The sequence below is a fragment of the Emydura macquarii genome, unplaced genomic scaffold, assembly GCF_026122565.2.
Source record: "Emydura macquarii macquarii isolate MOO-44397 ecotype Brisbane River unplaced genomic scaffold, CSIRO-AGI_Emac_v2 contig_973, whole genome shotgun sequence".
NCBI lineage: Eukaryota > Metazoa > Chordata > Testudines > Chelidae > Emydura > Emydura macquarii.
The window spans coordinates 1,372,886-1,397,351 of NW_027131110.1; the positions used below are offsets into that span (position 1 = coordinate 1,372,886).

General features: G+C 44.1%; 1 protein-coding gene across 2 annotated transcripts; it reads right to left on the bottom strand.

Annotated features, from left to right (window-relative positions):
* Positions 1 to 55: 55 nt before the first annotated feature.
* CDC25A (cell division cycle 25A) lies at positions 56 to 23,569 on the bottom strand. 2 transcript variants are annotated; one of them, XM_067544524.1, is made up of 16 exons: positions 23,227 to 23,569; positions 20,000 to 20,085; positions 18,256 to 18,304; positions 16,994 to 17,032; positions 15,117 to 15,153; positions 14,563 to 14,661; positions 10,605 to 10,724; positions 9,430 to 9,567; positions 7,325 to 7,399; positions 6,138 to 6,290; positions 5,640 to 5,729; positions 5,195 to 5,257; positions 4,999 to 5,097; positions 3,995 to 4,125; positions 3,558 to 3,669; positions 56 to 2,753 (listed from the first exon to the last, which is right to left on the bottom strand). In XM_067544524.1, exons 1-16 carry the CDS (start codon positions 23,391 to 23,393, stop codon positions 2,613 to 2,615), a joined length of 1,599 nt encoding a protein of 532 aa, XP_067400625.1. In that variant the 5' UTR covers positions 23,394 to 23,569; the 3' UTR covers positions 56 to 2,612. The 2 variants fall into 2 exon arrangements, with proteins under 2 accessions (XP_067400625.1, XP_067400624.1); XM_067544523.1 differs by having other exon boundaries at positions 14,563 to 14,664.
* Between the last annotated feature and the right edge of the window lie 897 nt (positions 23,570 to 24,466).

Genomic DNA, 24,466 nt, shown 5'->3' on the forward strand with positions numbered 1-24,466 from the left:
CTACACCACACTGGTCAAGAATTGTAATGATGGAACTCCATTGGACACAAACAGCTTGGGTTTTAGGTAGTTTATTCCCTCAGCCTGCAAAAGTCTATTACAGATGCAGGCCGTTTTAGTACAGATCCTATTTAGGACCATGTACATCTTACAACTTCCCTCCCACCCCACACAAAATTGTCAAACAGAGTACATACAAAAGAACAAGGTCAGTTATAAAACAAGGTTTTGTATTTCCACCCCCTCAACAAGATTACATGGAATTCTAACTCGAATTGAACACTGCAACCAATTAACAGTGTGGTACAGCAGTATTAAACAGCAACACCCAGCACACATTTAATATCCTGAATACCAGGAAGTTGGGGGTATTCTCAGAAAATACAATTGTAAAGCCACAGATTGCTATAATGGTTTTTGTTGCACAAGAAATAAAAGGTGAAAGACTCTTTTCAAATGACAAAACACGCGTTATTATGGTATTCAAAGTCTCCCATCTGCTTTTTTTGGATGTGGCTTGCAGCTTCACAACTTACATACATGTCATTTGTTTGCCAGACTGTGCTGGAGGAACGTGTGTCACAGATATTAACCAAGTTGACAGCTTTCAGTATGTACTTATCACCCGCACTCAGTGCAGGTAGTCATTTCCTAGAAGGTAGCTTTAGTCAAATGGATTGCTGGCTGGATTTCAGAACAGCTTTCCCCTTCCCAAATTTAACACTGACACATAATTCAGAAAGCTTAGACTTAAGTCGTTTCACTGGGCTTCTTACAGAAATTCTTAATACAAACTACTATGCAAGAATGTCAAAGACAACCTCCCTCCTGTTTTTTTATTATAAGTAAGGTAAATCACCAACACTGATTTAACACTTATTAATCCACCCATAAGAGACTTAATTTAAAAAGAAGTGTTACATAATGCTCTTGAAACCTAAAGAAATAACACTTGAACAGACCTTAGGAAATGGGAAACTTAAAAACAAAATAAAAATCCACAAAACCTTTCCAACCCTAGTACTTGGATGTAAATGCCATCGGTCATGTTGACCTGAAGGGCACAAGTCAAGCCATCTGAAGCACTGTGGGATTTCTGCTAAGGTAACAATAACGATCTTTCAGAATCTATGGGAAGCAAGGCTGTTTTCGCGCACACAGTGCTGGTTCACTGATATGTCGGCACGTGGGGAAGTAGAACCATTGCCAAACCAGCATACTACAATCTCGCTGTACCCAAAGTGAGAGGCAGATCATATGCTGTCAGACTACTTCAGCATTTGCTAGACATGCTTTACATGTTGTCAAAGAAGCAACTAGAACAGGTTTAACATTGGCACGATCTCTTGCCACAGGATCTTCAGACTGCTTTGGGTAGCTAATTTCTAGGATTTAGCTGCTTATTTAACTGCAGAACACAAAGCCAGCCTTTTCCTTTTACCAGCATCAACTATCTACTGATAGTGAAAGCTCATTGGCTGTAGACTCCTCTCTTGCTTTGTCCTTCCAACAAACCAGCTGTAAACATCTGAAGTTAAAAATCCATAGCTGCTGAAGCAGTTTTAGAACAGTTGCATAGTGGGAGGTGACTGAAGTTTCAATGAGAAGCAAATCAATTTGCAAATGACGGGATAAACATGATTCCACATAGCCAGGTTCTCTTCCAGACATAAACCATGATAATACCTAGAACTGAAAGCAGCAGCAATATGCTGCCAACGCTGCTAGATTTGGCAACATTATATTTTTTATATATATTATATATATATAAAAAATGAGGTTTGCCACCTGGCATTTCAGAGTTCACCTGAAGCAACCTATTCTCTGGCTCACAAGAACTCGCAGTAATTCTGCCCACTTTGAAATAGTGGTTTCTTTAGATTTAATGAAGCAGCTAAGGAGAAGTTTCTGAAGTTAAAATACAAAATAAAACCTAGATCACAGAATAAATTAAAAGAACATGATATCTACACACGGTTCCCTTTAGATTGTCAGGAGGCTTCCGGTAGGTGTTGCATTTTAGTTATGTGAAAAGCCTCAAAGGGAAGCACCCTCCCAATCCCACTTCACTGCAGTGCGTTACACTGCCAGCAAAAAACAATCAGAGCTGCAGTTGAAAGGAAATACTTGAGAACCCCATGGTAGCAGGAATGAGGCCTCAGAATCCAGATGACAACTGCAGTGCTATTAGCTTCATTTGACTGTACTTAAATAATAAAATAAGGCATATTTTTAAAACAGGCATTAAAATAATCTCACCATTAACACTTACATGGCACATGCCAACAAAAGCCATGCCACCTACAGTAGACTGTTGGGCAGCTGCTTCCTTTGTATGCCACAGAAGAGAAGCCATTTCCACGAACCATCTTGAGGAAGGCATACAGAAAGATCTCATCTTTGTGGCCAGCATATAGATCACTAGGTCCAAATGGGCTGCATGGTGAATACAAAGGGTCCATACTGTTTCTCTTATAATTTCCAGCAAGACTGACAAGAATGCGAAGATGTCCATGGAATGAGCAAGACCAAGGAAAAAATACACCCTTCTTTCCTCCCGCCTCAGTTTTCCTATATGGTGTGTGGTCTTTGGCTCCCCACCAATACAGACCTTAGAGTTTCTTCAGGCGACTGTACAGTTCCCTTTTACTCTTCTCACCTGCCCATGTTCTACTTTTTGTGCGGAACCTTTTCAAATCTTCTTTAAAGTCCTCATGGTGCATGGGGCGGTAGCTCTGGGGTTCACAATAGTTCTGGGAAAGAAAAGCTGGTTTCACTTCTATTTGTCATTGCTTCATGTACAAGTGACATTCCCATCTGAACCCTGTCTGACCCCATGCCCTGAGCCAACAAGCCCATACACTTACAACCTTCCATACAACTAATCAACTTTCCCATCACCACAGCATCTAGATCCAGACCCCAAATTGCAATTTAACTACTGGTTAAGTGGGTTTAAGCCAATATTCACAAACTGAACACTTCATTCAGCTCTGTTTGACATCTCTCTTTAAAGATAGTTCTCTTAAAGCAAGGGTGACAACCTTACCAGATTTGACATTCCTGATATTTCTAAGGTAAAAGCAAGCTGAGAATCTATGGGAAAACACTCAGGCTTTTGTTTGCCATACAACATCAGATTACGACAAACCCGTGTTTCTCATTTGTTCTTGCTTTCATGAAGAATGCACCTTGGGATTTTAACAACTACAAAAGGTCAGCTTTACACCTCATCCAAGAGACGGTGAGTGCCAGAGTGACTGCAATAGGGAGTTTGGAGGTCTGGAGAGGGTTTAGACAAGAGCCTTCATTACAAAACCCCCTCAAATGGCAAGTCAATCGTAGCATTCAATCCAATCTTGTAGCACAGCAAGACCACTATGTACAAAAGAACCCGAAGAAAGAGGTATAGGGCAATTACTCTTCCTCTACTCAGAAGCACAATTTAAGTCCTGTAGCTGAATTTAGCTGGAGAGAGGCATTTGTTCAATGTTATCTCTGCTATCAAGAGTGAAAACAGAAGGGCAATTAGAAGTTCATAAATGAACATTCCTTACTCGACAACTTAAGAAGAAGTCCTTATAACCGCCCTTTAGAACATACAGCTCTGGGTAATGCAGGTTGGGGTACTCGTTCCCCAGTCTGTCTCTCTCTCTCACAAACCGGCACCTGTAATAGGGACAGAGGTTAAAGCCTACAAATCTGAGTTTAGAGAGGAAGTTACATTTGCGCAAATCACGTTCTTTATCTGTGCCTCCTGTTACTCAAAGAACTGAGTACAGTAGCCAGCCACATGCTATACTGACATTCTGAAAACTAGCTGTCTATCAGGAATGATAGAACCAGCACCTACTACAGTAAGTTATATAGCAGCTGACATGCTGCTATCTAAAGTCTTAAGCCACCTTCAAAACCTTGCTAGTAACAACTGTATAACTAGCATAGCTGTGGGATTCCAATCCCAGTATACCCAGGACCATGTTCAGATACTCACATTCGGGGACCCCGCTCTGAGGAGAACTCACAGTGGAATACTATTATTACTCGTTTGTTTTCTGATGGCATGATAGGCTTCTTCAGCAGGAAATCTGCCACGTCCTCTTCCATGTGGAGGTTTACAGCACCCTGGGAAGGCAGAGTCACAAATGAGCACACAGGACAAGTTAGGAGGGGAGATGCAACAAAGCAAACCCTCTCTCTTACAAACCTTCCCCCCCCCACCTCCATCTTCTTGTTGAGCACTGTTACTTTTGCTATGCTTTGCTAACAGAAAGCTGTTCACAGCTCCCGTTCTTGTGGTAACTCGGGTGACTGCACAATGTAGGTAGGATTTCACCTTCCACCTTAAAGCACAATTGCACTGTTAAGTTGCCTTTTAGAAGTAGCCATCTTAGCAGCACTCTTAAATAATTGCTCCCATTTCAAAGCTTGTGTATAAACATAAGGCCATTTCTTCAACAGTCAGAATATTAAAATTTAGTTAAAATTTAACTAAATATCAAGTTAAGCAATGGACATTTTTAATATATATTTCCCTAGATGCATTAGGTATCCTAACATTGTGATTGGTTTTTTGTTTTTTTTTAAACAGAGAACAGGTGTAAGGTCAGTCCTCTAGAATTGCCCCACACCTCCCATTAAGGCAACCCTTCTTTCCAGCTAAGGAGAGCTGAGTGTTCCTCGTTTTGGAGGGAAAGCTACCCTGGAGCTCATGAAGCGTGAGCTTAGTCCTAAATAGTTTGTACAGCACCTAGCACAACATGGCCCCAATCGTGTTTGGGGATTTTGGGCATGGCTGTAATATAATTTTAAATAAGATCACACCATCTCCTTAACCTGAAAACAAATCAAGAGCCCTAACATGCCAGCCCACCCTTGGATTTGCTCATGAATAGTTAAGAATGAGCATCTTTAAGATACTTCCCAGGGCTCCCTGATTTGCCCAAGGGATAGCCATACATCAGACATCTATACATTTCTCCTGAAGGGTCACTGTACCTTGATATGGCCCCCCTCATATTCATATGGATATCTACAGTCAATTATCACACACTCCTTAATGAAGCTTGTAAATTTCCCAGTCAGCACAGATACAATCTACAAAGGGAAAAAAGGTATCAGGAGTTTATTTTATGTGCTACATTAGTTTGCTTCCTTGTACAAAGTAAGTTTTTATTGCATCTGGGATACATACCATTTCTGGGTCGATATATTTTAAATCTTGATGCTTCCCATCTACAGTGTGGAAAAGGTAACGCTAAAAAAAACAAGCAAAAGCCTAACTCAGACTGAGGAAATTCTCTCTCTGTTACAGAATGTCTGATTATTGATTTTATAGCACCCAGAAGTATAACTAGACACTTGATAGACCAGCAGAGACACCTGCCCAGAAGACTTTACAAGCTAAAGAGACAGAAGGAAAATGGATTTAACAGTTTGTAGGGAGTTAGAGGATTATGAGTAATTGTGGAAAGGATTCAGACTACCTCACAAGGGTGAGGAGTTAATTAGTAAGTGACTGTTAAAGCACTTCACTGCTTAGCATTTATAGAGCATTCAAACATGCTCTGTTGGAGCAAGAGAGAACCAGACTGGGGTTAGTTTGACACAAAGATGCTATAAAAAAAAATCAGTGTTACCTTTGAGAAGTCACCAATAAGGTTCCTTTGGTCACTGTCCAAAATGCTCTCAATCTCCGAGGATGACTGAGGCCTGATTAGTTTCAGACTCTACAGGAACAAGAGTAAGAGATGACTTCTGAGTAGCAATGGCCTATTACCCTTTCCCACAGAAAAGGGATGCACTTCACTAAACAGTAGCTGCCAACATCAATTGTTATATATCATAGAACACCTTAAACCTGGCCTGCCACACCCTCAAATTTATTTGCACTTGGGATCACAAACAAAGAGTTGGGCTCAAGCCCCTGGAAGTGCATGACTACCAGCACACTAGCACTCCATCCTCTTACATCATGTATTAAGAGACTGCACAGCTTATTAGATGAACAGTTATCTACCTGGAAGATCATTATTCTCTTGAACATCCTTAATATAATGTATAGAAGAAGTGGGTATCTATTCTCACAAAATAAAACTGGTAAGACAAGGATTAATGTTAGATGTTAAGCCACTAACTGTTGCTTCTTCAGATGATGTTCCAGGCACATTTTTCCTCCTTTTGCTGTTTCCTGGAGAGTTCTCTTCTTGGGACCTTTCCATTCTTTTCAGGGCAGTCCTAGCCACACCATTGGGCAGAGATGGCGATCCAAACAACCTGCACCGTTTAGTCTGGAAAAAGCGGAGAAAAATTAGATCCCTCTACTCAAAAAAATGCGGTTAAAATATAGATCAGTCTCAAACTTGAAGTGTCCTGAATTCATATTTATTTAAGATTTCATCAGGGTATGAGTGGGTGTTGGATTGCCATAGCAAAGTAGCTGAGACATAATTTGGTGCCACAGCCAGCTGACCACTTTTAACTTCAATACTGGGCTGTATATTTAGTTGCCACGCAAGAAACCTGGGTCCTAATGTTGGTCTCTTGCTATGCAGGTTTACTGAATTTCGGAAAACTACAAGAGAAGCATGCTCTGTCCTTAGAGTGAGGGAGTGTTTTTTATGGCTTGAGAGCAAGTCCTCTGGCAGATTAAAGAGCTGAGTTGATGGACTGTGAAGGGAACCCAGAGTTCAGCCTTCAAACATGGTGGCTGGAGGTATTACAGATGGGTGTATGCAGATTGGGCTGGAGAAACATTTATAAGGTTCTGTTTAGGATGCAAAGTTTGGACATTTCTCTCAAATTGTTGACGGAAAAACCTTAATCTCCAGAAGACACACAGAGGGACAAACAACAGGTGGGATAAATAGACATAGCTCCACTGAAGTCAATTGAGCTATGCTGATTTATATTAATCGAGGGGCTGGCCTTACATATTCTATAGTGAAATTGCAAATTTGTTACAAAGAATGAATCCAAGTGATATTTCAAATTTAAAAATTGCAAACACAGATATTATTAATACTGTGTCCAAATGCTACAAAGACAGAACCCTCTAGTCATTAGGCAGGTTAAGGTTAAGAGCAAATATGTAAGGACTACCATGCTCTGGATCTCGAGGGGTGCAGGATCAAAGGCACAATCATAGTCACTTGTCTCAAAGGCAGTTTTTGAAAGCCATGTTAGCAAGTTAATGCCGTGTGTACAAGGATTGTCAACTGTACAAAGTAATGATTTAAAAACAGTTTTTAATAAGGAAGTTCAACAGTGGAGATGGCCCTTTGAAAAAGATACAAATTTCATTATGTCGGGATGGGACACTTACATGGTTGTCTGCTTTTCTCATGACCAGTGGAGCAGTCCAAAGGCTTGCCACACCAGATGGCATCTCTTCATTGTTCTGAGGAGTGAGAAAGTCATCTCAGATCAATCACGTGTCAGGAGAACCACATTTCATCATGGACAGTGGCTGCACAACATGTCTAAGGCTTTTGCACAGCAGAAGCAGGCATTTAAATTTAATGGAGGTGGCAGAGTAGTTTTTTGGGATTACTCACTCATTCAGTGCAGTGGGAACTACCATTTAACTAGTAAATCTTAGACTAGCAGGAACTCCTGTCTAATGAAGGCTAGAGTTCTCGAAAGGCAGAGTCTTAAAGCTGTCGTAAGTTATAGCAACTAATTAGTTTAACAAAATATGCATCAATGTTTTTAAAACGTTACTCTCATGCATTCAAACAGGAACAACTTTCTGTTAAGCAACTTGCAAAGGTGGTGCATCCAATTCTGGGTTTACTAACCATACCTTCACCCCTGTAAATGTGGCTTCTAAATTAAATACCCCCACTTTTGACAGATGTTTTCCTTTCCACTATATGCTGGGCATTCCCTAATAATTGCAACATGAGCACTGTATCATCAACATAGGAACAGCAGCAAATTGTCTCCATTTACCTGCTACTGTCGGCTGGTGAGGAACCAAAGTGACGAAGTCTAAAGCAGTGGTTCTCAACCTATTTACCATTGTGGGCCACATATGCAGCTTTCTGGGTCTTATGTGGGTACAGCCTCACAATATATAATGTACAGTGATCTGCAGGTAGTGTATATCACTGTAAGTCACTTAAAGACTAGCCCAAAAGTAGCTCAATCTATTTATTGAAATAAAGGGTTTTTTTTCCTGTTAACACAGTGGCCTATCCACATGTGGCTGAGTGGGTGTGCATGTGTATGAGAATGAGCCAGGGTGTGTAGGTGAAAGTTATGTGAAACAGACGAGGAGTGTGTATGTGAGACAGGGCCAGTGTGTGAGACTCATGGGAGACAGTCAGTACCAATGCCCAGGATATACAATACTTGGGGGGGAGTCAGCCGGTTTCTGTACAGTAGTCAGGATTTTGGTGGGCTGTTGATCTCTGCGAGATAATTGTGAATCCCTGAGCTTAGCGCTTACAGTGGCTGAGAAAAGCATGTGTGCACGTGGGTGGGTCGGGATAATCCCAGCTGAAATAAATGTTCAGGCACTTGGTAAAGCAGCGCTTAAAATGCACCCCTCAGTGACCTGACTCTCACTAATTCTTTTTTGCCAGGACTGTGACCCCTTGCAACTCTGCCCACTTTAAGCCTTGCCTAAGCTGGGCCCACAAAACAGCTACAGTGTCAGCAGTGTGACCTCCCCCAAGCTGCTGTGCTGTAGTGCTGCAGCCTGCTCATGTCCCCCTCCCCTACCCCAATTTCTCCAGATGCCTCTGGTACAGACGCCCAGAAGCCAGGCGGTAGCACTTCCCCTGGCAAGGGCACTCTCAGTGTGTCCCTGCAGTGCGGATAGGGAAGAACCAGCAGGCTGCCAGATGAGCGCCTCCCCCCACCACAGGGGACTGTTTTTGGTTCCCTGCTGGCAGGAAGCACTCCAGCGGGGCTCCGTGGCACTGTCTCTTCCTCAACTGGCCCCACTCTTGCCAGGACCCGGGAGTGAAACAGTCAGCATAGCAATCTTTGAATTTTTTTTAGCAAACAGCTGGGCTGCAGCTGTGTAACATTAACATAACATTTCTGTAATTGTATGAAAGGCAGTAAGAGATGGAAAAGACTATAGCATTAGGTCGTCATGGAGAATCATCTGCAATTACCAGCTTTTTGCCACTTGTAATGAACGAATTCTATAGCTCTATCTACCTTCGTTATAGTAGTTGCCAAACAAATGTTTGTCGCAGACAAATGCCTTGACAGACTGTTGATGGCCCTACCAGGCATAACTAGAATTTACATTACTATAGCCATTTAAAAACCTGCACCGGAAGAGTCTGCACTCAGGACATTAACATGTATACACATCGCTTCCCACCTGCAGTTCCTTTACTTCTAAAATGAGTGTTCAGTACAAAGACTGAGGAACGCTGCCCCCCCTTTCCCTATTCCCCTTTCACGTACCTTCAAGTCCTCCCCATCCAATATATCTAGGAATCCATCATCTTCTTCCTCAGTCTCAGGGGAAGTTAGAGAGGCCCACTGCATGAAAGGAGGTCTATAGTTTTCCCATTCGCCTTCAGAGGCTTCACCAGTGGGAACCTGAAAAGACATTTTGGTTCAACGGCATCCTCCATCCAGCCCTTTATTCTGGGGATAATGGTCTCCATTCTAGATTGGGAACACTAGCTCTAGCAGCTAAGGCAGTGCTGCTCCTTGAAATGGACTGCAAGAGGCATTCACATAGTTAACCCACTTATTCGTCAATTGACCTCGGCATATCCAAACCTGGCTCTGGCACGGTGGTTTGTCCACCAGAATAATGAAAAGATTCACTGCTAGTTTTTCATTAAGGGATAATCCTCCATTCTGGAAAATTATGCTATCCAGCACATTCGCAAAGGGAAGTTCACTTCCAGCATGGCGCAGAGAGGAGAGATCTAAGTAACAGGAGGTTACCCCAAGTCTTCAGGTTTTGTACATGCAGTCAGGAGGTTTGGCCGGAGGCATTCAGCAAGAAGAGGGACCATCATACTTAAGCAGGGGACGAAAACCAGAGTCCCCAATTCCTGCATATGCAGAGTAGTCTTGGCCCCTTTCCTGGATGCCCTGGCCAACCAACAGAACTCACCATAGGATACTACTTCATCCCTGTATTATAGAGGCAATTTTCAATTCTATTCTTTTAAATGCATCTAAGTTTCAACACAACTGTCTGCTTCACTGCAGAAGTGACAACACAATAAAAAGATTCATCCACTCCATGCTTTTTTGGACGCCCAGGCTCACTTGACTTATTACAGTGTAGCTCAGGTTTCATGAAGGATTACAGTCAACAAGTACTAGTGGCATCATGGTAACCCATGTTTAACACCCCTAGTTGATCTCCCATATTAAATTCTCTGTTCACAGGGCAGAGCGAGATTTTTCCCAGCTTTAATGCCTGAAAGCTGGGTGGGCTTTTTTCTAGCTAAGTGTGTTATCAATAAAGATGAAGAAAATAGTTGGTGCTTCTTCCCTCCTCCACCACCAGAGCATCATGTCTCAGGACCACCACTTGAGTGGGCTTTTCCCTCTTATGCCCTATCAAGCTTAAGGCTAGGCAGAGGGTTAGTTACCAAGGACACCCAGATACATACCATCCGAGCTGGGGCAGAGTTCTGCCTTTGTCCAAAAACATCTTTTCCATCTTCAAGGGAATGGACACGCAGACAACTACGAGAAGCGGGCCTGGTTGGCTTCTTAAACTCAAAGGACTCCTTAATGAAAGGGAGCGAGAGAAGCATTTTATCAAATCAACAAAGCTTAGAATTGAAGGGCCCACAGCACAGAGATCTTGTACAGTCCATCCTTCTTGGACTCAGCTCCCTGCAGTTCAAGGGAGTAAGTAAATCTTTCAGGACACACGCATTTCCAAAGAAAAGATATTATAATAATGATTAATATAGGAGAGCCAGACTCACGTCCTCTACGTGTTTTCTACAGTCCTAAAGATTTGCATGTTCTATCAACCTTCTACCAAAGGAGTCCTGCCTAATCATTTCAAAGGCAGCCAGATCTGTGCCTAAAGCACTAGAATGAACTTGCTGATGTGTGGCAAGCTGCGCCCTCCGTCCATACACCTGAGAATGAAAAACGCTTCTGCAGAAATTTGAGCCCTTGTAAGATTTCTTCATTGGTTGAATTCCCAGCCAGTTGGTCTATAATGGAGTTGGACTCAATAGCCCCCAGACAAGTTCCTTAAACACTGAATTTAATCACTCAGTTTAGTGAAATCAGAGATGTTTACACTGGATTGTCACTATCACACAGGGCAATTGTCTGGAGAGCCAGTAATCATGGCAGTACCAGTACTAGTGGGGAAAGCCTTGCAAGTTAGAGGGATAAGGCAGTAGGTTTGAATGCCAGATCTTCAGTGAAAGTGAGAAGCTCTAATTAGGTTAGGGCCCATCCCCACAGATTAGTTTTGAGACAGGAACATCCCTAGCAAAAAAGCTGAAGTGGCCGTAGAACAATCCTCCATTGTAATAGGGCACATTAAATAGGGAGTATCCATCTTCCCTTCCCAGTTACCCTCACCTCACTACAGTTCCTATCATCTCTGCCTATTCTCCTCCCCCCTCCTCTCATCAGAACAAATACAGGTTTTACACCCACCTCTTCCCTCCCCTTCACTTATCCCTTCCAGGGACAGAAGTTGACCCAGTAATAGATATTATCTCACTCACTGTCTCCCCCTAAAAAGATCTCAATCATTCACAACCTCTTCATCTCTTGGCTATCTCAGAGCCTCGATCCCCCTTCATCTGACACTCCCACTACAGCTGCGCTCTTATACAGGACTCTTCCCTCACAATCCACCATGAATCAGACCTATGGGGGGGTGTTATTGGGCTTCTCTCCAGTTCTTGCTGCTTCCACAGCTTCCCTCCTTTCTCTCCCTCCTCCCCTCATTTGAACAGCATTGCACCTGGTTACTCTCCCTTCCCATGTTGCTGTCATTTAGCACGCACCCAACTCCCCATCCCCAGCCTTCCTCTCCAATTTCAACTTCTAGCTCTCTCTTCCTCTCCTTTATCTCCCACACTCATCCTTGGCAACTTTGGCTTCCCATGTTGATGACCCATCCGACGCCACAGCTGCACATTTCCTTGCCCTGACCTTTTCACTCAACCTGGAGCCCGGGTTCAACTCTGCCACTCATCAAAAGGGCCATTCACTTGACTTGGTCTTCACCAGGCACTCCTTTCTCTGACCTTTCTGTTGCCAGGTTCCTCCTCTTCTACCATCATCTGTTCTCTTTCAGCCTCATCCATCAGCCTGTGCTCTCGCACTCGGTCTTTCCGTGACTTCCAGTCTATCAGCATTGATTTCTAATCTGCTCTCAACCCTCTCCTCCCTTCCTCTCTTCTTTATAGGATTGTTGTCCCTCTCTACCATCACGAGGTCTGTCTTGCCAACTTCCAACTCTGGCTCATGCCCAACATCCGCTTCCTACACTCCTGCTCTCATGCTGTGGAAAGTCTTCAACAGAAATTCTGGGACCAGGCTGACTTCCTCTCTTACAAATTTGTTCTCTCCTTCAGTTCTGCCATCTTCCTAGTGATACAAATCTAATTCTTCAACTTAATTGAATCTGACACCCACAATCCCAGCTGCTTTTTCTACCATCTTTGAGTCATGCCTCAAAACTTCCCATCCTCCCTCCATTTTTCTCTGAAAAGGTTCTCACTGACTTCTTCCAAGGGAAAATTGACAAGATATGACATGACCTTCCTCTTCCCCTCACCTTGCCTTCCTGTCCCATCCTATAATTCTCCTCCTCCTGAGTGAGATGCAGAAGTTTCTCATCTGCTCTCCCTTCCCTACATTTCTCCTCAATCTCTCACCCTCCTCTAGTTTTTCCCCCTCATCGTACAAACATACTTTAACCTCTCCCATTTTAAAAAAAGAAATCTCATCCTTGACCCCCCTTACCTCTTCAACTACTGTCCCAGATCTCATCTTCCTTTCATTTCTAAGCTCACTGAATGTGCTGTTTACAGGTGCTATCCAGAGTTTCTCTCCTCCAGTTTCATCCTAGATCCTCTCCAATTTGGCTTTCACCCCTTGCACTCAACTGAAACTGCTCTCACCAAAGTTTCTGGCCAAAACTCAGAACCTGTACCCTGTCCTCCTAGTCCTGTCAGCTGCCTTTGACACAATCAGCCATGCTCCTCTTCTTGAAATCTTGTCTCCTCTTGGCATCCATGGCTCTGTCCACTCCGAGTTCTCATCCTTCCTCTTTAATGACCCCTTCAGTGGATCCTCCTCATCTGCCCTCCAATTTTTGTGGTTCTAAAGGGCTCTGTCTTTGGTCCTCTTTTCTTCTCCCCTCTACACCTTATCACTGGGTAATTTCATTCACAAATTCAAATACCATCTCTATGATGGCTTAGATCTACTTCTCTGATCCAGACCTGTCTCCTCTTTTGTCCAAACTAAAATCTCAGCCTGACATTTCCTGATGGACATCTTGCCATCAGCTCAAGCTCAGCATGCCTAACCCAGAGCTCTTCCCCCAACCACCTTCTCAATAAAACCATCCTGTCTGTCACTCATGCTTGTAGTGTGGACATCATCTTTGACGTGGACCTCTCTAGGGCTTCATATCTAGGCTATGTCTAAGTCTTGCTGATTCTTTCTGCATAACTTCTCTAAAATATGGCATTTCCTGTCCATCCAAACAGATAAAACTCTCATCCAGGCTTGCATCTTGATTATTGAAATGTCCTTTTCTCTGGCATTGACAAATGCAGCGTTTCCTGACTCATATCCATTCACAATGCTGCTGCAAAGAGAATTCTCCAGCATACAGCTTTGATAGTGTCACTTCCTCTCAATCCATCCACTGGCTCCTTCCTTTCTATCATAGTAAACATAAGCTACTTGTCTCCACATTCAAGGCCCTTCACAACCTATCCCCCACCCTTTCATCTCTCATTCAGTATTAGCAGGTCGACTCCTGCCTCCAATCAGCCCACTGTCAGCCTTCACTGCCTACTTGTTAAATTTCCAAACAAGCATCTTGTGCTTTCTCCCTTGCTACATCTCATGCTCAAGCCACTGAAGTGTTTTCCTCCAAATCCCTTTCAAGAACTCTTTCCCACAATCCCTAAAAACTTGACAATGGCTAGGCTAGACCACTACCTATCAGGTTGACTGACATTGTCTAGTTGTCTCTTGTACTCCCATGTCTTTCTGTCTGTATCAGTCTGCTGTCTTTTGTCTTAGACTGTAAGTTCTGCATTTGTACAGAACCTAGTACAATGGGGCTCCCAGGCATTATGGTAAGAGAGAGTGGAAAGTCAGCTTTTGCATCAGAGTAGTGCAAATTCTGCGAGACAAACCATGGAGGAGTTTGAGAATGCCACAGTTCACCAAAGTATTGTTTGAGAAAGGCCTCACCTTCCACATCAACCACTCGTTACAAACCTCCTCTCCAAATAAGGAATTATCCTTATGCATCAAGCCATATACTACCACAAGTCAAAGTCTCCTGGGTATAGCCTCCCATACTACACTACTTCACAGATGCATAGAGTGAGCTAAACTTACATTCTCTTTGTTGTCATCTGGTTTAATCAGCTGAAAAACATCACAATCCAATGAATCTGAGTTGGTCCTCTTCAGAGCAGGACTAGACCCCAGAAGCTTCTGCTGCAAAATTGAGAGGGTAAATGCAGCTCAGTATCAACCAGATCCCCACATTTTGGGCTTCTGAGAGGCCATGCTGACAGCTTGCCAAAAACGTAAGGACTGCAGTACCCAAATTTGCACACAATTGCACAAACTATGGCCAGCCTCTCTCTTGAACATGGACATGCAGCCCATGGAGACAACAGGTCCCAGCACAATGCTCCTACATAAAGCTAGTGACAGGCTGCGTTGTAGAAAGTAACAGATTACATTTTGACCCCATTTCAAAATTATTATTGATGAATTTCTATTATCTTAATTTTAAGCAACAAGCAACACCAGATTCTTGGGACTGCAAGATTAATGAGTTTTGCTGGATATCTACTGATAAAGTGGGAAGAGATAAGTGGCCTACCACTTAACACTGAAAAACCTCTTTGCCACTCCCAAAAGGCCAAATCCCCCTCACTTACCGGGAGGGAACGTATTCTTCTGATAGGTAGTTGAATACTGCAATCAGAACACAGACAAAAATAGAATAAAGTTTTATTCTAACATTTAATCTAAAAAGCTATTAACAGATAACTGGCAACAAAACTCAGATTTTCCATTGGAAAACTGAATTAGCAAGCAGCATAATTTAACAGATCTATGGAATCATAGACTCGTAGGACTGTAAGGGACCTCAAGAGGTCTTCTAGTCTAGTCCCCTGCACTCATGGCAGGACTAAGTATTATCTATACCATCCCTGATGGGTGTCTGTCTAACCTGCTCTTAAAATTTTCCAATGATGCAGATTCCACAACCTCCCTAGGCAATTTATTCCAGTGCTTAATCACCCTAACAGTTAGGAAGTTTTTCCTAATGTCCAACCTAAACTGCTGTTGCTACACTTTAAGCCAATTGCTTCTTGTCCTATCCTCAGAGTTAAGGAGAACAATTTTTCTCCCTCCTCCTTGTAACAACCTTTTATGTACTTGAAAACTGTTGTGTCCTCCCTCAGTCTTCTCTTCTCCAGACTAAACAAGCCCAATGTTTTCAGTCTTCCCTCACAGGTCATGTTTTCTAGACCTTTAATTATTTTTGTTGCTCTTCCCTGGAATTTCTCCAATTTGTTCACATTTTTCCTGAAATGTGGCACCCACAACTGGATGCAACACCCCAGTTGAGGCCAAATCAGTGCAGAGTAGAGCAGAATTACTTCTTGTGTCTTGTTTACAACACTCCTGCTAATACACCCCAGAATGAGGTTCACTTTTTTTTTTTCCTGGCAAGTGTTACACTGTTGACACCCATTTACTTTGTGATCTGCTATGATCCCCAGATCCCTTTCTGCAGCACTCCTTCCTAGGCAGTCATTTCTCATTTTGTGTGTGTGCAACTGATTGTTCCTTCTTAAGTGGAATACTTTGCATTTTTCCTTATTGAATTTCATCCTATTTACTTCAGACTAGTTCTCCAATTTGTCCAGATCATTTTGAATTTTAATCCTATCTTCCAAACCACTTGCAATCCCCTCCCACCTTGGTTTCGGCTGCAAACTTTATATGCCATTATCTAAGTCACTGATGAAGATATTGAACAGAACTGAAGCCAGAACTGATCCCTGCAGGACCTCACTCAATATGTTCTTCCAGCTTGACTGAACTACTAGTAACTACTCTCTGGGAAGGTTTTCCACCCAGTTATGCACCCACCTAATAATAGCTCCATCTATGCTGTATTTCCCTTGTTTATTTATGAGGTCATGCGAGACAGTATCAAAAGCCTTTCTAAAGTCAAGATATACCACATCTATCACATCCCCCCATCCACAAGGCTTGTTATCCTGCCAAAGAAACCTATTAGGTAGGTTGGACACAATTTGTTCTGGAAAAACCCATGCTGACTGTTACTTACCACCTTATTATCTTCTAGGTATTCGCAAACTGATTTTACTTAATTATTTGCTGTATTATCTTTCTAGTAAACTGACTGCTCTGTAATTCCCTGGGTTGTCCTTATTCCCCTTTTTATAGATGGACACTATTTGCCCTTTCCAGTCCTCTGGAATCTCTCCAATGTTCCATGACTTTTCAAAGATAATCGCTAATGGCTCAGATATCTCCTCAGTCAGCTCCTTGAGTATTTTAAAATGTATTTCATCAGGCCCTAGTGACTTGAAGATATCTAACTTGTCTAAACAATTTCTATCTTGTTCTTTCCCTATTTTAGCTTCTGATCCTACCTCATTTTCACTGGCATTCACTGTGTTAGATGTCCAATCACTACTAACCTTTTTGGTGAAAACTGAAAACAAAAAAGTCATAGATCACTAATTAAGAAGTTAAAATATAAAAGTGTACTCACTTAACAAGTCTGCCAGAGTCGATAACTGTTTTCTCAAAGCTGAAAAAAATAAGATGGCAACCAAAGGACATTACATTAGTTATCCTTCATTGCTAATTCATAATCTAATACTCTGAACTATTTTAGTGTTTAAACTCAAAGTCATGGAAGGTTTGTTGCTGCTACTTGTTCCCATGTTACAAACTTGTGTACCCTAAAAACAGCAGACAACCTTATTCTTTGTTTCCTAGAGACATATGGTCTCAGCTGGGCTGGAGGACTCAACCTAATTTGCCCCCATCCTAGTTTCCCCAAGGACACTAGCTAGTATTTGCTAATTCAGGGTAGCACTGTTATAACAGATTAGTCCAAATGGAAACAGGGCTTCTCCGTGAAAAATGGGACAGGGTGTGGTCCAAAGACCAAGTGTGTCCAGAACACCATCATCTCCCTTTAACTGCAAAGTAAGGACATAACTGATTGACCATAGGTGGCAAACTCAAAACAAGCAATTGATGTTAGTCATCAGTTAAGTCAGTGGTTCTCAACCAGGGGTACACAGAGGTTGTCCAAGGTGTACATCAACTCATCTAGATATTTGCCTAGTTTTACAACAGGCTACATAAAAAGCACTAGTGAAGTCAGTACAAACTAAAATTGAATACAGATAATGACTTGTTTATATTGCTCTAAATACCATACACTGAAATATGAGTACAATATTTATATTCCAATTGATTTATTTTATAATTATATGATCAAAATGAGAAAGTAAGCAATTTTTCAGTTATGGTGTGCTGACACTTGTGTATTTTTGTCTGATTTTGTAAGTAAGTAGTTTTTAAGTGAGGTGAAACTTGGGATATGCAAGACAAATCAGACTCCTGAAAGGGGTACAGTAGTCTGGAAAGGTTGAGAATCACTTAGTTAAGGTACATGTATAAGCAAATAGTATAGCTGAGTATTTAATGAAATTTACAATTTACTTTCAAGTTAGGTACAGCCCTCAGACTCCTAAGCAAGGTGCCAATGTGATGGTCAGAGTCTAGGGTCCTCGTATACATACTTTGGTCCAAACAACACATTAACTACGTAAGTAATCTGGATCACATTCTGTTGTGACAGAAAATCTAGAACCTTAAGCTGCTATGTGCCAAGACAAACACTTCAGGAAGATTAAGCAAAAAGAGCCCATTGTGGAAGTTTTTAATTCAAGCCTCCCATTAGCCCATATTTAGCAGTTAATAGTATAATCTAAAATGCCAGAAGTTAAGTTTACATACGCTTCTTCAATGTCTGAGTTCAGGGGATCAGGAGAATCCAGACAGTAGCCTGTGAAAGACAAAATATTTTTACTATTGAAAATATAAAGTATGAAGCACTATTAGCAACAAGTCTTGGATCTCCTCACAAAAGATTACAGAGACTTGCTCAGCAGAGCAACTTTTTACCATACAGAAAGTAAGTCAGAGGCCAGGTCCCATAACTCATCCCCTACTGGAAGCACTGGAGTGGGTGAGAAACACAACTTTGAGTATCATCCAGTTCCTACTTCTGGCCACAGGTATTGGTTTGATACTAGGCTTTTGAGGAAAAGGAGTAATAAAAAGATCCCACCACACTGTCCTGTATGAGAAACTGTGTCACATAGGATAGGAACATACCGTTTTAGAACCATAGTCTAACTAATATTTTGGCCTATTTTTCACACAGACTAATAAATTACCATTCGTCTGCAGATTAGCCCTGCCAACTGATTTTTTCCTTTATGCAAGCTTTTAGCCATGCCCTCTTATATCCCGCTCCCCCAAGTAGGTAATACTAGAACATCTCAGTCATCTACCAAAAAAAGTCTTCATAAGACTAATCAGTGTCCAAGTAGTAAGATAATTGGTACCTTATAGACATATAAAAGTCAGGTGATGCATTAAAACAATACAACTGCTAGGTTTAAGATTATTATTAAGGTTTAAGCTTCTGCTAGGTTTCCAAAGGCCTGTGCTTTAAAAGAACTGCTTTGACAAAGTAGTTAGAAGCATGCTACATCTCCATGTCTCCCTAACTTATCCTACCCCCTATGATCTGGTGTCTACTCATTTTGTGTCAGACTAAGAGTTCCATCTGCAGTCTGAAGTACCACGCAGTCATGGCACTACACAATACAAGACATCAGTAGAGAGAAGGCTATTTCCCTATACTGGATTGCTTCAATAGAGTACCAGGAAACCCCCATGATATTTAGAAGTATTAGTTAACCAAATCATTCTAAATAATATTTACACTGATGTGGCGCCTCCCATCCCAAAATACTTCAAGTTCTAGACGTAGGTGCATTTCAGTGGTGTTACGTATCTATGGGGTGCAAGGATTATAGTCAATTGGACAACCAACAGCACACAGAGTGCCACCAGCGGGTGTAACATATGCTGGCTTTGTACACAGATAACCCCTCTTAACAGCCCCATGAACTCTAGTGACCACACAAAGCAGACAATCATGGTTTAAGGTCTTAACCAAGAAGACCAAGATGAAATTAAGTTGTATTCATGCAGTTTCTCTCTCTCAGAAGAATGAAAAACATCAATTCTGCTGAGAACTCAATTTGTGATTGAGGAATGTAGGTGTTTCAAATCCATTCTTAGACCATTAAGCTCTTGATTGTCAGCAACCATGAACTAACATGGGAGAGTTATGTTTACCAGCCAATGGTTTTCAGAGAGGCAGCACACACTAGTGAACTGGAGCCAGAACTGATTTTTCACACTGACTCTGCCACTGATTTACTATATGATGCTGGACAAGTCATTTTATCTCTGTACCTAAGTTTCTACATTTTCTTTTCTATAAAATGGGGGTACCTCTCTCCTCCTTCAGGAGGGCTGCCAGGATTAATTATTGTTGCAATGAATTATGCAAGTACACAGCATTAGCTTCATCTTAAACCTGAAAGTTGTTTTTTATAATACAAGCCAAGAGGATGTCAAGCTTCTTCATTCCTTAATACTTATGTGTGGATTAAAAAGTAACCTGAGTCAGTCGATTCTGATGAGTCTGTTCTTTGTAGATTGTTACTGTTCCTCATTCCTGGTATTTGCACAGAATTCTCACACTGACTGTAAAGATTAAGCAAATGAGTTATTTTACTGAATGTTTCAGACAGGAACACCATAATAGGCTTAAAATGTAGAAATACACTGTAAATGAGCTCAAATTAGAATGGTTACTCGATCAGTTTTTGTAGGAAACTGGCACCTTTTGCATAGGTCAACAGTCCTGCAGACTGAAGTTTTCAGCATCCATAGCATACACAACACAAGTAGGAGCAATATAAGCGTCATCACACTCCTGCCAACATGCCTCAATCTAATGACATTGGCATAAATCCAGCCAGTGTCCTCGAAGCAATTAAACCCCATTTCTTTTACTGCCTGGGGTATCATAGGTGTGCAAATGAAGTATTGCCAATCCCAAAAGTTCAAAAATAAGGCCTCAAAAACTCATGATAAAATATATGTATTTGGGGTTCTTTGCCTTCTGGTTTCCATGCCATTCAGATACACTTGCATCAAGTTTATGCTTCTGTCTGCAGGTATCAGAGCTAGAAACTACTATTATTTATTTATTACAATTAAAGTTGAGTCTCTTCTAAGCTTATGCTTCCAGGAGCTGGGGCTTTGAAATAAACCTCCCATATCACAAAATTTGAAATAATGTTGCAAGAGTTGGCAACATTGCAAATAAATGATGGAGTACTATTGTATGGAATGAATTTGTAGGTATTATGTGGTCTATCAAAGACCTAAGAAGAGGTAGAATAGTGGCAGACAACACATCCCAAAATCTCATGTTCTACTTACCCCCGGGGTGAAATTCATCCCTGTGCAGAAGAGCATCTAAAAACAACTTTACACCACTTACGCCCCCCATCAGGTTTTAAGTAGAGTTTAAATGCTGTATTTGGCCTTGTGCTGCCCTACACACAGGGATAAATTTTGCTCATAATGTGTAATTGTTATTGACTAGTGAGTAAATAATTCTTTTTGCAACATTATTGCCAATGTCAGGGGAGAGGAAATGAGATTTTGTGCCTACATAATTTTGATATTAATTTTACAAAACTGGGTTAAAGAGTGGCTCTGATGAGCTCAAAAGGGGACTCCAAGCTAGGTGGCTGCAAAATGTTCACATCTGAAGATCCTGAAAGATGCAGCATGCACCCATGAGCAACAACATACTATCACAGCCCTGCAAGCGCACACAGTAAACATCTGTACAAACCTAACTTGGACTGGGATGGGGTAGAATGGGCCAAACCAACATATGGGGCAGACTCATCCGTGGTAAACTATCAGTATCAAAGTTACACCGGGGATATACTTGGCCCTTTATAATGAATTCAGTCTCAGTAATTTCACTGCAGAGGAAGAACAGAAATATCTGAGACAGTAATGGAGGAGGACTTTGCATGGTATATGGGTAAGAGGCTGCATAGTGTGGGGTGGAGGAAGATATGGGAGGTGTTCAGGAGGCCTTGGAAAGTGAGAGGGTGTGGTATAATAAAATGCAGAATTTGGGGAAGAAGATTTAAATGGAATTTGGGGAGCTGCCAGGGCAGGGACCTGTTGGGGGACACAGTGCAGGGCAAGGATGCAGGGTCATAGAGCCTGGAGACTGGAATAGAGACCAGGAGGATTGAGGAGCTACCAGGATGGGCTGTGTGGGGAGGAAGAGAGAGGGTTGTAGGGACAAATAGAGCTTCCCGGGCAAGATGGGGGTTGCTTAGGGAGGTGGGGTGGCATATGGGGATGGATTATAGGGATTTGGGAGGCCAGATACCAAGAGCAGTGTAGGGAAAAGGAAAAGTCCAGCTGGGGTGGGAGACTGCAAGGCTGAGTTTCATGGGAGCTGGGGGAGGAGAAGGCCAGGGAGCCAGGTCAGGTGGGCTACATGTATGGGGGAGGGGAACAGCCACTAGGGATAATGTGGGTATCATGTATGGCACCATGAGGGCTGTGTTGAAAAGGTACACCACAGGGCCAGCACCAGGGGACTATGGAGTTGCAGGGATGAGTAGGGGGGGTTCTACATAGGGGAAGTGGACAGGCACCATCGGATATGTGGGTTGCATGGATGGGATAATGTGGGCTGGGGCGAAGCACAAGGGGGCCATGGTGGTTGCATGGGTGGGGTCATATGTTGGGGAGATGGGCAGACATCAGAGTCACGGGGGCTGCAGGAGTGGGGACATGAGGACCATCTGTCAGGGAGGGGGCCAAGCACAAGGGAGCTCTGGGGAACTGCAAGGGTGGGGTCTGGGAAGCCATGTGTGAGGGAGGGGGACAGGCACCTGGGGACTATAGACGCTGCAGGGGTGGAGTCATGGGACAGACACTGGGAGGCTATGAGGGCTGAAGAGCTGGGGGTATAGGGGCCACGCGTGGGCAGGCACACGGGGGCTCTAGGTCTGGGGGCTGCAGGAGTGGGAGCCAGATGTGGGGGAGGCAGCTAGACACCAGGGAACCTATGGGTTCTGCAGGGGTGTAGTCCTGAGGGATAGGCACAAGGCGGCTCTGGGGAGTTAAAAGGGTGAGGTTATGGGGCCATGTAGGGGGCAGACACCAGGGAGGCTATGGGACCATGTGAGGGGGGGGGACAGTCACCAGAGGCCTCTGGGGGCTGAAAGGGTGGGGTCCTTGATGCCAGGTATGGAGGAGATGGCAAAAAGGGTGAGGTTATGGGGGACACATGGGAACAAGCACTAAAGACCTATGGGGAGTGAAGGTGTGGGATCCTAGGGGGCAGGCATGAGGCAGCTCTGGGGGCGGTAGGGGTGGGGTCCTGGGAGCCATGGGTGGGGGAGGAGGACAGAAACCAGGGGGCCATGGAGGCTACCGGGGTGAGGTTATGGGGCCATGTGAGGGGCCAGGCACCAGAGGCCTACGGGGACTAAAGGGGTGGGGTCCTGGAAGCCAGGTATGGGGGAGGTGGGGGGACAGAAATGTGAGGCTATGGGGCCCACGTGGGAACAAGCACCAGGGACCTATGGGGCCCTGGGAGCCATGTGTGGGGGAGGGGGCCAGGCACCGGGGGGGGTGACGGGGTGAAGTTGGGGGGAGGGTTGGGGGGGGGGTCACGAGGCCGTGTGAGGGGAAAGACAGGCCGGGCAGGCACCGGGGAGGGGGGTGGGGCCATGAGGGGAACAAGCACCAGGGAGACACGGGGGGGGGGAGGGTGGCTCGGCGCGGACGCCTCACCTGTAACCCAGGCCCTGCAGCTGCTTCATGGTGAGGCTGAGGCTAAAGACCGGGGAGAGCTCGGCGGGGAACAGGGACTTCACCACGCCGGAGCCGGCGGCCGGCAGCTGAGGCAGGAGGAGGCGGCGGCGGTGGGAGCCCGGCGGGGCAGGGCCGGGAGGATCCATGGAGCCGGCGCGGGGTGGGAGCAGAGCAGAGCAGAGCCGAGCGACTCCTCCTGTCAGGCAGGCAGCGCGCGACCCCCACGCTGACCCCCGCCGCCGTCACTCGCACACAGCCCACCCAAGCGCTGCGCAGCGCGCGCGCGCGCTCTCTCTCCCTCTCCTCAGCCTGCCTAGCCGAAGCTGGCGCCAAACGGGCCCACCAATCAGAAGCGGACTCTCCGCGCTCCGGCCCGCCCACTATTCTGAGCGACAGCGAATCTGGTCAATGACAGAGAGCTCCAGATTTACGCGACCAATCACAGCCGGACTCTTTGCTATTCTTTTCCCCCTCTCCCCCCACACTGAGTCATAGAACGAGGCTCTTCCCTTCAGCCGGCCAATCACCAAGTCTCATTACTTTACTCACCCAATTCACTGAGGCCAATAGAAAGCCCGGACGGTTTTTTTGGCTAGCAATCAAAACAATCCTCGGCTTTTCTCCGCCCACTCGGCAGTTCTGACCAATAGAATAGAAGAGTCGGCAAGGGGGACGACCAATTGAAACCAGCCCAGGCTTCTTTCCTCCCACCCTCTGGATTGTTTGACAGGAGATCCGCCCACTAGAATTGCAGATGGACCCGTTGGGCGCTGGCGGGTTTTTTCGTTGACAGATGTAGGGGGCGTGACCAAGGCTTAGCCGCCGCGCTCTGCAGTGTTACTACAAGCCCCAGCATGCAACGCTCCAGCTTGATCCGAGAGGCCGCTTGACTAGGCTAGAGCGTTGCATGCTGGGATGTGTAGTCTCTAGTAACCTCACCTCAGTGCCTCAGTAGAAGCCATCACCACTGAGGGCATAATTGGGAACGGGCAGGGATGGCGCCTACACGAGGGGGTCAGGGGTATAAGCAGAAGGCAGTGGCAGCGTCCCTTGAGAGCATAATCAGAAGGCAGTGGGGTTGCATAGGTGTCACTGAGGCCATCACCAGAACCTTTCTGCCTGGCGAGGCAGCCCAGGGTGGGAAGGAACCAGCTTGACCCTCAGATCCTGGGTGGAGGGTGCAAGTGCAGACCGTTCGCCATGTAATCTGAGCACCTGT

Excerpts from the sequence above, each read along its gene's own strand:
- CDC25A (XM_067544523.1), bottom strand. The coding sequence starts at position 23,393 with ATGGATCCTCCCGGCCCTGCCCCGCCGGGCTCCCACCGCCGCCGCCTC. Across the intron at positions 20,086-23,226 it reads CTGCAGGGCCTGGGTTACAG|TCAGTGTGAGAATTCTGTGC; the intron begins GTGAGGCGTCCG and ends TAATCTTTACAG. Across the intron at positions 15,154-16,993 it reads GACTCTGGCAGACTTGTTAA|TATTCAACTACCTATCAGAA; the intron begins GTGAGTACACTT and ends TTCTGATTGCAG.